The 12,884-nt window shown below is 37.0% G+C and overlaps 1 protein-coding gene across 3 annotated transcripts in view; it reads left to right on the top strand.

The window, feature by feature from the left end:
* Positions 1-12,884, top strand: part of ZCCHC2 (zinc finger CCHC-type containing 2) — a 43,328-nt gene that overhangs the window by 23,494 nt on the left and 6,950 nt on the right. The window contains exons 6-11 of one of the 3 annotated variants that reach the window (XM_005423848.2): positions 887-981; positions 4,322-4,405; positions 6,293-6,350; positions 9,045-9,180; positions 10,647-10,711; positions 11,560-11,654. In XM_005423848.2, the coding sequence (XP_005423905.1) occupies positions 887-981; positions 4,322-4,405; positions 6,293-6,350; positions 9,045-9,180; positions 10,647-10,711; positions 11,560-11,654 (533 nt within the window). Of the gene's footprint in view, positions 1-886; positions 982-4,321; positions 4,406-6,292; positions 6,351-9,041; positions 9,181-10,646; positions 10,712-11,559; positions 11,655-12,884 lie in introns of all 3 variants that reach the window. The other 2 variants (XM_031059284.1, XM_031059285.1) reach the window with 2 other exon arrangements.

Genomic DNA, 12,884 nt, shown 5'->3' with positions numbered 1-12,884 from the left:
GGAAGATAACCTTTGAACATACACAACTGTGTTAGAGTAAGCAACTGTAATTACAATCTGCTGGTTGTGTTGTGACTATACAGGAATGCTACATGAATAATCTCAAGAGAATAGCATTACTGTATTCAAATTCCTTTTTCTTTCAGTATCAGTTTTAACATAAATATATATTTATTTGGGGGTTTCAATATGTGCCCATTTGCCAAAAATTGCTCTCCCCTGCCCCTCTACCAAAGAAATAGAGCTAGGTAGTGCCTCTTGGCAAGTAATATCTGAAACCTTTGTATGTGGGCAATGAAAACCATTAATTATTGTCCTGTTTTCTTATTTGAAGCTAATAAAATTTGTCATTGACATCTTGGTAACTGACTCAGACCAGTGCAGAGCAATGTTGAGCATCCCGCCCTCTGCTCTTGGAGATCATTGCAAAATTCAAATACTGACCTTATAGGTGAACTCAACTTTGTATTTACCCTTCAAATGTATTTAAGAAAGAGATGCATTGTTTTGGGAAAATAAATGTGTTCTCAGTTAAAAAAAAAAGTTAAAATATAGAGTCCAGTGCTTTTGGACTCAATCCAAACTCCTCTTTAATAAAATGTTACAAGTGGCTAAAATGTTTGAATTAGGATGACTCAAAAGCACCTATATTTTTAAATTCAAAAAAATCATCATACCAATTACTTATATTGACTGTACTTCAAGCTTACACTAGCACTTAACAGCAAAGCTCAAAAGTAGCTTTTAGCATTGTTGAATGTGAAATTTGAAGGGTTTAGACTTCTTAAGAACTGCCTATTTTGCTTTTAAATGATACTGTAGTACATTTTTGTGTTCTTCCTATGATTCTGTTACTTAGTTTAACAAACTCTCACTTAAATTTCAGGCAGCTATTTTCAAATACATCACAAGCTTTTCTGCAGAATCAGAGAGTATACAACTTCTTCCAGTCAATTTCATCAGAATCTTTGCACACTCACAGTAAGAAATATCCTAATACTGTTTTATATAATGAAAAGTCTATAAAAAGCTAATCTTGCTGCTGTGCCTAAGTACAGTTTTACAATTTTTTGTTTGTGTGTTATAGTCCACTGGTTGTATTTGAACTCCTGGTAAATGAATAGTTTCTCGAGCAGATACTCATACTTCTGACAGTGGGAACATGCTATGTAGCATCAGCTTGTGTTCTTTTTGTTCTTTCTTTCATTCTTTCTTTCATTCTTCTCTGTACCATCATGCTCTTCAAATAGTCTGTTATGAATTCAATATATTTGAGTATGAGTATGTTTGGCATTTCTTCCTTTCACAAAATTTAAATTTTGGAACAAAAAGTTTGAACTGACTCAAAAAAACGCATCTGCTTTTTGTTTGTTTTCTTTTGTAGATAAGCATCTCTCTTGATATTTAAACTGTGTTTTGTTTTGAGTACATAAATGATGGGATGTCCCTAATTTCAGAACATACAGAATTATGTACCATCATTTATATTGCAGAGATTTCTTTGGTGGCCCTCTTAACCTACTTGTGTATTACAGTTTGTGTAGCCAAAGCTTGGCTTCCCTGTATGAATGCCTTAGGATGATGTGATCTTTATTTCCATTTAATCTTTCCTTTTATCCGTGCACGTTACACGCCATGATGCCTGACTGGGAGGCCACTGCCTCAGAAGTTGCAAAAGGTCTTAGTAGGGAATTGAATAGATTGGAGGTTCCAAACAGACAGCTCATATTTGTTTGGGAAAAAATAGAGGAATGACAGCTGACTTCAGTTTGAAATGATGTGTGTGATCTGTGACGGATGTATTCTTTCCATGATGAGATAGAAGCACTGTGGTTAGGGTAGAAGCTGTAGGTCGCTTTGTAACATTTTTTAGTAACACTTAGTACATTCTTACATGGCAGTTTTGTGAAAATGTTAAACTAATAACAATCAAGGTAATTGTGGAACTGGCTGGAATTTACTGCTGTAAAAATTTACACCTCTGTTGTACTGAAAGGCTGCATGGGGAGGAGAGAGTTTGCAAAGTCCAGAAAGATTCATGTTAATAATGGGCACACTGGACAGGGTGTGCATATTTTAGACTGTAGACTACATCTGGTTGGGAAGTACTTGCAGATGCATTGTTATACATGGTAGTAGGTTGAAATGGTTTCAGAAAAGAACCAGTGCCAAGTTCCATCAAGACAGGGTTGACTGGGCAGAAATGATCTGCAGGGTGGGTAGATCAGAAGGAGAACAGACAAATGTCAATTCTGTCAGAAGTCTTATGGATTACAAAGTGATCTTAAATGTGAGATAATTTTTATAGTAATAAATAATTGAGCACATCAGAGTTCATGAGGATTTGTCAGATGTAGAATGTATGACAGACAGGATGAGGAACTTAATTGTTTAGCAGAGTGGAGGAAAGGCTCAAATGGAAAATTATTTAAGTCATCAAATACCAGAGTCCTAATGTAAAGAGGATGATCTGTTCTCTCTGATGGATCAGACAGAAACCACTAGGCTTAACTTCTTATGAGGAAGATTAGGACCAGGGGCAGGCAAGAACCTTGTGATTGCCAGACAAGTCCAGAGTAGTGAGGCAGGTCTGAGGTCACAGCAGAGAAACAACTCAGTAGGTCAGGGTTAAGAACAGGATCAGCAAGATTCATGTCCAGGCACAGGTGTGCTGGGCGAGGGCCTGAGCTCAAATGCAGCTCCCGTGCCAAAGGATGGAGGCCCTGGCTGAGGCATCTTACAGTTCTTTTGCCAGCAGTCACACCCCGAATTGCAAAACTGCAGTGTACCAGATTGGGTCTTCACTGCAGGCAGGTGAAGCCCTTGGGAGAGCAGGGAAGAGTTGCAAAGATCATTGGCATGATTCAGGCCCTGACATTGAGTTAGATACTAAGAAAACATTTGATGAGGAGAATTACTGTGTTAGGAGTAATTAGCACAGGTGTTTTTCTTTTGAGAATGGGGACTGGATGACTTGTCCATGGTAGCCTGCACCCAGTCATATTTCCTGTGGTGCAGGCTAATAGAAGCTATACTAAGACAAAAGTACTCACCCCACCTGTTGCCAAAATTGCCCCAGTTAAGTGGCCCTTGAGGTTTTTTTTTAAATTTTTTTTTTTTATTGTTGGTTTCTGTGTTTTTCTAGGTTTCCTGTTTGGGATTCCTGTAATCCTGCACCTTGTTACTGCAAGTTAGTCATAGTTGCACGTTTTGCATGTGCTGACAGTGTTGGGAAGGGAAGCATATATTTAAGAAAAAATCTCATCTGGTTCTCAAATAGAACATGCAGAATTAATTGACAGACAAAGCATTTGTGGCTTAAATTGGTCTTCAGTTGCTATACAGAGTCAGCGATAAAAATATCATTGCACAGAAATGCAAAGTTATTTAGCAAAACCTATGTGGAAATAAATTCTGTGTTTGTGAAAAGTTTTCATACCTTAAATAATAGTGGGTTTCTCACACTGAATATTCAGTAAGCTTAATTACGCTGCTATGGTTCCATTAAGGAGGAAATCAGTTAGCTCCGTCCTGATTCATAAACTCAGTTGTTTAGACAATTTTTCAGGTTGGAGTAGACTTTTGATCTCTGGGGATCTGGTATCTTCAATGCAGATGATATTCAGAAAGATCTTCTTATCAATGTTTCAAGCTCCTAAACAGCAGCTTTCAGATGCTTTTACCTGCACTAACTTGGAACTTTTTGAGAGAGGAAGAGTAGACTCTTAGAGTTAGATTATTAAAGAAATTAAGTCCTTTCTCAGAGCATGGAAGTGGTGTTCTGGCAACAAAACTGTTAATATTATTCTTACTTATTTTTCATCCTGTCTGGCATAAAAAGGCAAAAATGGTGTGTGAAGACTGTGCTAATGGCAGTAGAAGACTTAATCCCAAATTAGGTTGCTTTTGGCAGATGAATGATTTGACAGTGGAGGAGTGTAATATGTTGCAGAAGGATGCTAGTAACTATCATTGCTCTCTTCCCATTTCCTGTTGTAACACAAAATGATTATAAAGAAAAATCTGAAGTGCAGCATAGTAGGAATATCTCTAATAATTATCACAATCACAGCATTTTTAAATTGTACCATGGCATTACAATTATTTTCAACACTATTTTCTTCAAAATAAAAGTATCTCTTAAGAGCCTTTACTCTTGGAGATGGCCTGCTTTGACAAAGGCAATATTTAAATCGCTGCCACATGCCAACCAGTAAGTTCAGTCTTCCATTTCCCTAGCTTCCATTTTAGTGCAAACATTCAGGAACTGTCCAGTTGTTCAAGATCTATAAAGTTACTACGTGAACTTTATTCTCTGCAGGTAACTTACAACCCTCTTTGAAGACGGTTAAGACAGCAGAACACTTCAAGGAGGACAGTTCAGAAGCTTCAAGTCAGGAGGAAGGTAGTTGTGTACTCAAAGGTGGTTCTTGGAGATATTTTACCACACTCAGTTCTGAAAATCATACACGTGACTGATTTCTCCATTGGTATAAAGTGGTACAAAAATTGAATTAAATCTGCTATGCAAATGTAGAATTTTTGTGTACTTTCAGCAGTTTCCTTAAGAGGTTGTTCTATAACTCAAGAAGTGGCAGCATTCATAGACTGCTCAAAGGCGGAAGTTCACAGCTGTGTTGAACAACCAGGAATATATATACCTCACAATTCACATGAGCCAAGTTTATTTATAGACTTTCATGTCTTTACCTATTTATTCTTCAGGTACCAGGGTTCAGAGTTTAAGTGCAGTATTTCAAGGGTATTTCAAGAGTATTTCAAGACTGTTTTACATTAAATATGCCAAATTTGTCTAGCTTCTAATTTTATACAGAAAGGAACTTCAAGTTTTCCTCTTCTTATTCTTAACCTATGCTGCTTTGATACTCTGGACAATTACTAAGGTTGGGACTGTAGTGAGTATTGATTACAGTCTGAAAGCTTGTGTTTTTCAAATGCCTCAAAAACAGTTCCCACATGGAAGCAGCAGCCTGGTGACTGGTCAGTAGTTTGATTCTGAAAGGAACAGCAAGCCAGTTTTGCATTGTTTTTAGAAGGAAACAAGTACAAGCTCCTGGTAGATGAAAAGATGGAAAGAATGGGAAAGGGGACTGATGGGTGAACACAGACCACTGAACACTTATGCTGGCTTTCAAGTAATGACAGCACTCTTGTCCTCTTTCACATTAATAATTCATAAGAAGTTTGCTGTTGAATTTCTGTGGATTCAGTAATCTACATATGCAGTTTGAGGAGCTTTTTCTTGTGAAAATAATCATTGCCATATTCTTAAGAGTTCAGAGCACACCAAGTAAATTTACAATATATTACCCATATAGTCTTTTATATACTGCTCTTAGAAATACATAAATGTCTTCATCTGGTGAAACTACAAATGCATTTCAGAACACCTTTTGTGCCATTTTAGTGAAGTGTTTACCAGAAGTTTAAAAATCATTTTTTTTTTCTTAAATTTTTAAACTATTATTTAAACTTAGGTGTAGCATTGACAGGAGTTCAGGCAAAATCCTAAGTACCAAGAATACTAAGATCATCAATAGTTGGAATTAAGGAAAGTTGCTTTTGTTAAAATGTAACAGTTACCTTAAAAAAAGGGTAGACTATATCTCTAAAGTTCTCAGTTTTTCTTAGTGGACTCTTAGAATGATTTGGGTTGGAAACCTTGAAGTTCCAAACCATCTGCCACAGGCAGGGAATCTTCCACCATACTGGGTTACTTGGAGCCCCACCCAGGCGGGCCTTGAGGCTGTATCTCTTTTTGCCAGGTGTAATTTGCAAAGCTTTACTTGCCTAGTGAATTTTCAGGTTCAGAATGCAGTACTTTAGTGTAGGACTTGTCTTCGTTTCCTAGTCAGAATGTGTGACATAGTTTTGAGATTAATTTCAGTATTCAGAAGAAATAACAAAATGTTGTATTTTTTTCTGACTCATTCCTTTCTTCTCTCTGTTCTTTCATACTGGGTGATACTCAGTCATGCATTCAGTGCTTAGAATTAAATATAGAGGTGAGCAAACATTGTCATAGTTCCTCTCTTTGTTTCATTCTTCTGTGAAATGGAAGGTAAAGAGTCTTGTTTATATAATCTATACAAACTAATTTGTCTTCTATGCAACACCTGCTAATTTCAGCACTGTAAATTAAGCCTGACCTGTTTAATGGAGATGTCTTCTGCTATGTGTCTGGTAGTGATGGAAAGATGAATTTGCTGGATTGATTTAAAAGATTAAATGGAATTTCTGTTGAAATTATGCTTTGGGGTTTTTTTTCCAGATGTAATGCAGCACACAGCAGTTCACAAGAAACATAATGGAAAAAGTCCTGTTGCCAAGTAAGTACTAGGGTGTAATGTGACCATGTTACGTGTCTGAACTTCCATTTGTTGGTGTTTTGAGAGTATGTGTCCTTCTAGAGCTTCTTTGTGGAGCTTTTGTTTGTTTGTGGTGGGCTGTTCTGGTCTTATTTTTATAATTTAGGAGGTTGTTATTAACTTCTAAACTATTAGAAAAATAGTTCAGAAGACCCTATTTCTAAATCTGTAGGTCTGGGTCATTTGGATAGCTCTTCTTTCCCAAATTCTGTGGATCTTCACGATTTGAATTGATGTTTTGATTTGTGTTTATAAGGTATTACATACCATAATCTGTATGGCGGGTATCTTTCCTATGTGCACACACTCCCATGCTTGTACTGAAAATTTCCGGTGCTATTGATTTGAAGCCTAGGTAACCTCAAAGAGGAGCTTATAGGAGAAGGCAGTCCATTTTTGCCCTTGCTCACTGGCAAATGCACGCACACCTCGCTGGTTTGTGTCCATTGTAAGTGGAAGCAGTTCCTAACCATATTAAAGTAGTTTATATATATGCCTTCAGATCCCTGAAGTACCTAATGTGAATTCACTCATTAATGTATTTTGATTAAAAACTTCAGGTATGTTTGCACATAGTTGTGCGTAATTCAACTCAATTAAGGGAAAGGAATGGATACAGAATTTATTGAGATTTACCATTTTGTTCAGTGTTGATTTGTCTGTAAAAGGTATTTATCTTGTGGTGAAAATTTACCTAGAATTCCAATAATTAGAATATAAACATAGCACAGAACAGTGTTGGTTAAGGTCCAGAGATCTTTGCCAGACAAAATCCTTGTGAACTCACCACAAGACAACTTAGTGCTTTTTGTCTGTTTTGGTTTTAAACTGTCCTACTTTCAGCTTATATTTCCTTAAGAAGAAAGTGTATAACTTGACAAATCTTTGATTACAATGGTGGATATACAGTCTACTACAAAGTCATCAGATCAGGATCCAAATTTACTAGCTTATGGTCATTAATAAAGAAATTATCTTTTTTTATTCATTGTATAATGAATTACAGTAAGGCTGATCATAGTTTAGGATCTGTCTTCCAAGGAGAGAGAGGGACAGATATTTCCACAAAGTTCTGAGAAAGAAACTTCTTTAGCTAACTATTATTTTCTGTTTATCTAAGAGGAGGAAATGTATTTACTCCTTGCCTGCTAGAGGTCTGTTAGTCCTCTCCTGTTTGGTTTATGTGTCTGTCTCCTTAAAATCTATGCCTTTTGTTTATGGGTTTGTACAGAAATTGCACTGAATGGAACTTTTCTGTTATAAATATGCATAAAGCTGTTTAGAATCACAAGCAGTTCATCTCAAATAGCATTGGTACATTGTGCATCTGTCTACCTCTTGTTTTCATTCGGTATTGCAGCTTTACTCTTAAAAAGTTGAAAAATTTACTGGTAGGAATGAGATCACACATAGAAAAAAATTTTACTAATCTTACAGTTTCCATGAAATGACTGCAAATTTGGCAGTGAAATAATTTACCTCCACTTGGCAGAAGTTCCTAAAGTGACCTTGCTTCTGTCTTTGCAGTCAGGGGTCTATGTCTGTCTTTTGGGGCCTTGGGTTCTTGCCATTTTCTTAATTTAAAAAAAAAATATTCTACTGTGTATCTTTTAAGTAGTTTGAGCCCTTACTCACAGAGATATTTGGTAGGTAGCTACTGGAACTTCAGCATGTCTTGTGCTTTCCAGTGAGCTGGATTTCTGCCATCATGGAGCTGAGTAACATTTCATATTGCAGTAACTTTTGTGAAGCAGCTTGCCAGCAGCCCTGAATTAAAGGGCACTTTCAATTATCAGCATAAGTATTTAGATAAGAATTTAAAAGTGTTAACTCCTTTTTTCTTTTTTTTCTTTTGCATCCAACCTACAATAAGGCATAATTTTGTATGAGATACGAAAAGGCTATAGATCCTTGTGCCTTACTGACTGTCAGAACCCTGACTATTTTCCAGCAGCTTTAGTTGACCAGTGGTCTCAGACCCAGTGCAGTATTTCTTCTGACCAACTGCTGTAGAGCAAGGCTTCAGTGGAAGGCACTGTAAAGTCCAAAGTAAATGCCAAGTGTAACTCCCCTCTCCCAGCACTACTCGAAACTAGCATTCCTGGAGGTAAAAATGCAAAGCAAGGTGACCGTTTTGAAATTGAAACAAACACAACTGCAGTATGATCTGTAGTAACTGTGTGCTCCATTCTTATGAATTCTCCATCCATATCTCATGAATTCTGAAACAGGGATTAAAAAGTAATTCCAGCTTTGTCATTAATGATAAGGAAGAAAGAAGATGAATTCAGACTACATTTCTGTCTGGAAAATTGCCACATGTCTGGTATGAAAATAGCAAAGCTTTTGTGTTTTAGAAATATCCAAGGAAACTGCCCTCAATTACTGTTTTCTACAAATTCTGTTGTTCTGAATTTTACATCAAATTATAGACATTTATAGACAAATGAAAAAGGAACTCCAGTTATGATCAGATCATAACTTTAGAGCACAAGAACTGCTGTAATTTACATCTTTTAAACCTCTTGAAAATTCCTAGGGTTTTCTGAAAGCAAAATTTCCCAACATGATGCAAAATATGTATGTTGGTAAGACAAGCCTGAAGGTTTGTTCACATCAGCCTAACTTTTGGGGTTATTTTTTTCTTTTCAGCAGCACTAGCAGTGCAAAATGTTCTTCACTGGATAGCCTTAACATTCAGCACTCAGAGCAGAATGGGGTAATGGACTGGAGGAGGAAAAGCTGTATTGTCCAACAGCACCCAGAGCACTGTACTAACCTACTTGACCAGGTGTGTTGCTATTTATTCTTTAAAAGCATATTCCAAGAAACCTGAGAAGACTGTCCACTACACATGATGAAATTTAGCTTTAAAGATAAGTGCTCCTAAAATTGCACAAAATAAGTGTTGAAGTTGCTACTGACTTATCTTGATTAGAAAAGCCTTCATAGTTCCTTACCACACTCTCAGAAAGCTGAATATTTTGTTTATGAATTTGTAAATAAAATTCCCCAGGAGAATGTAAGTAATCAGAAAAGTCTAATGTTAATTTCTGATCAGGCACTTTCCTGTTACGGTAGCATTGTTATCAGAGAGGATTCCAGAACGCTTGGGCAATTTCTGTAATTGCAAGGACAAACTAGAAACAGTATTAGTAGCTAAACTGTATTAATGCTACAGTAGGTACAATAGGTTAAACATATTCTTTCTATCTTACCTGCATTATTTAAGTAATAATTTTTGAAAAACGTTAATAGATAGATGCATATACACTTTTTCTGGGATTTGTGTCTCTTCAATGCTCAATCTCATTGTAAATATAGGTAAGCAGAATAATTATTTATAAATAAAATGGTCTACTACTGAATTTGGGGGAAGGAAGCTTGCTCACTGCTTATATGTGAAAAACACAGAATGTTAGAATTGTTTGATATTACTCTCATTTATGTTTGGAATTTGGCTATTGATTGTTACGTGTGGAATAGCAAGCCAAACAAAAATAGTTTCCTTTTTTCATAAAGCAGAGTAGTGAATTGAGGTTGGCTTCTAAACATGAAATAGTAGGCTGCATCAAAGCTTGAAATACTGCAAGCTTGAAGCAGGAGAAGGTTAATTTACTAAAGCAAAGGAAAAGCTATTTAAAGGAAGTCCAAATACCGTGATTTGGACAGAGATTATTTCAAAATTTTCATAAATTTTACTTCCTTGCCAAATATGAGTTGTTAATAACAGTTATTGATAGCATACTTTAAAAATTGTGTAGGTCCTATGTTTTTTCTTATGTGCTAGAGTTTAGTTTAGCAGCTTAAACTTGCAGTTTAAGGCTAGGTACCTGCTTGTCACTATGTAGAAATAATTTGTCACATGTATTTCCCACCCCCAACTATCAAATAATTCCATTTATATCAACAAGTTTTATAGCTCCTTAAGCTTGGTGATCGGCCTTTTTAGCAGGTTTGTGATGAAACACATTTGTTTTTATCCTCTGGCGGAAGAACAGCATGCAAACAATAATTTGATTGATATCTCTGGCATACTTGCAAGTAGTAATTTGCTGAATGTTTTGCTGATTCTTGTGTAAACGCAAGACATGATACATTATTTTACAGGCTCAGATGCACTGAACAAGTGGTTCTTTGGGTGGTTATAGCACCTGTGAGCCCACTACTCTTGGACTTGTGGACCTGTCAGTCTAGAAGAGGTGTTGTCTTGGCTTTCATAATTGTTTGACTGGTGTCTTTCTATTTTCTGTCTAGCACACAGTGGAAAAACGAAGTCTGTCTACAGTAAGCAAGAAGAAAGGAAAGCCACAGCTGGAAAAGTAGGTTTCTAATGTAACTGGTAATCCAGAAATGAAGTGTAATGCGTTCACTCTGATAAACAGTGTCTGCAGTCAATCAGGTGCTTTCATTTGCTGTGTTGGCACAAGAGCTGGCATGGTGTGAGGCAAGGCTACATAAAAATCCTTCTTTTGTATTCTGTAAAGAAGTAACTTGAAAAATAGAAATTTAAGTGAATGCATTAATTTCTCAAAATAGCGCTTGGCATTTAATAAAAAGATGAAGGAGTGGAAGTATATTTTTAACCATATTGCCTTTTCCCCTTTATATTTATTTGAAACTCAAAAGATGTAAAGCTGTCCAGAATATCCTGAAAATCAAATGAGGATTGACAGCGACCTTTAACATTATGAAGTGGCTGGTAACTGGCTAAAATGTCTTATTGAAGTTAATTTACACATCAGAGGGCTTCAGAACTTCCTGCAGGCTACGCAGCTCTGCACTGTGAGAAGTGAAAGCGCTTCCACCCTTACCTACTACTCTGCCTACTTCCAAGTTTCCAGATGCTATTATGCTAGACTGGTGTAGGGCTGCATTACACACATCAGCTTTCAAAAATGACTTTACTGTTTGCTGCACCTATTCATTTTTGGTATCCTTTCTTACATAGATCTTTATTTCATAGTGTTTAGTAATCCTGCTTGTAGCTTAGTTCCTGGTATATTGTACCAGCAACCTCTATTCAATTGTTTATTTGTTGTTATATCTATTAAATATGCACTTCTGGCCTGGAGTCACTGCCTTTGTTTCCAGTGTCATTCCATGTTCATTCATGGTTGGTTACTTGTACTCATGCATTTGCAAAAAAACCATGAAATTATTTACACAGGGAGAAAGCAAAGAAAACTGACTGCAGGTTGACTAACAGGAGCAATGGAGTTCGAGTTGCAGCATCACAGCACATCCGTACCGGGACAGCAAAAGGTAAGGTGCTTTTTCCAAAGCTGTTAGTAAGAAACAGAACTTGCAGCTGATTTATTCGAGGCCTTCTGTAAAGGGGAAAGCACAAGTCTGAGAAATGTTCTGGTGCAAGTTGGTATATTGGCAGTCTAATTTGTGCTTTGACTTGCTGTACAGAACACACTAGACTCAGTCTTCTATATCCAATTGCTTGGAGTGTGTCTCTTCGTGCATAGGTGGCAAAATACTTGAAAGTCTGCGTAAGTTGGCTTATGGGGTGGAGTAATTGCAGAAAGAGCTACTGTTGGGCTACTTCCATATGAAATTCAGCAGTCTGAGTGTGTGGACATGGAGCATCTTGCCATTAGTGTGCTCTTTGTAGCCTACTAGTTTCTTCATCGGTTGTGCAATGGCCCACAAGAAACCTGTCTGAAACCTGTGGTGTGAGCCATTGATGAACTGTAGTGTTTATACCAGGTGACCACTGAGCTACCACACAGAACTGTGTATGCTGCCCTCAGGGTCATCAGTTTAGGGTACTCCTAAATGGAGTGTCTAGGCCAAGACTTGTGTACGTCAGTCAATTGTAAGAAAAAATTACATTTGTGTTCCTTTAGTAAACTGAGTCTTCAAGCTTTATTACAAATTTCTGTAGTCTGTGCTACCGATTGACTCTGCCATCTTGATGTTTTCTAAATTCCCGCTATCCGTTGTGACCTTGCCTGTCTTACATGTAGTTCTTGTGATGGAAAGTTGACAAAGAGTTTGCCTTTTTTTACACCACCTAATTGGCCTAAATGTTCAAAGGACTCTTAAAAGTGCCTTGTCTTTCTATTGCTTCTATTTGTGATACAATCTTGGTTAAGCTAAGATTAACTTTCTTCTTTCTTCTCACCGCTTCTCACCTTGGAGAATTCCAGCTAGATCCAATTCGGAATTATTGCTGGGTTTTGTGGGCAGGTGTTTTTACCTTCTACAAACAGCGTTTGAGTAAAACTTTTAAGAACTCACTGTTCACAAACTTAGCAAAACTCGAACAGTTTTGGAAAGCTATAGTTAAGGGCCGTTAAGCAGAAAACATACTCTGCAGCAGAGCTCTGCTGCATGCATTTCTGTTTGATTGCTGTTTTTGTTGTCAGGCAAAACGCACCAAGTTTTATAAACTGACAGTGACTTTAGGAGGTGATGCAGTGGTGTGTAAGGGGAGACCTTATCACTCTCTACAGCCACCTCAAAGGAGGCTGTAGCCAGGTG

Source organism: Geospiza fortis, unplaced genomic scaffold, assembly GCF_000277835.1.
Source record: "Geospiza fortis unplaced genomic scaffold, GeoFor_1.0 scaffold58, whole genome shotgun sequence".
Classification (NCBI taxonomy): Eukaryota; Metazoa; Chordata; class Aves; order Passeriformes; family Thraupidae; genus Geospiza; species Geospiza fortis.
The sequence above is the reverse complement of the archived record's forward strand: the minus strand, read 5'-3'. Positions and strand labels throughout refer to the sequence as shown.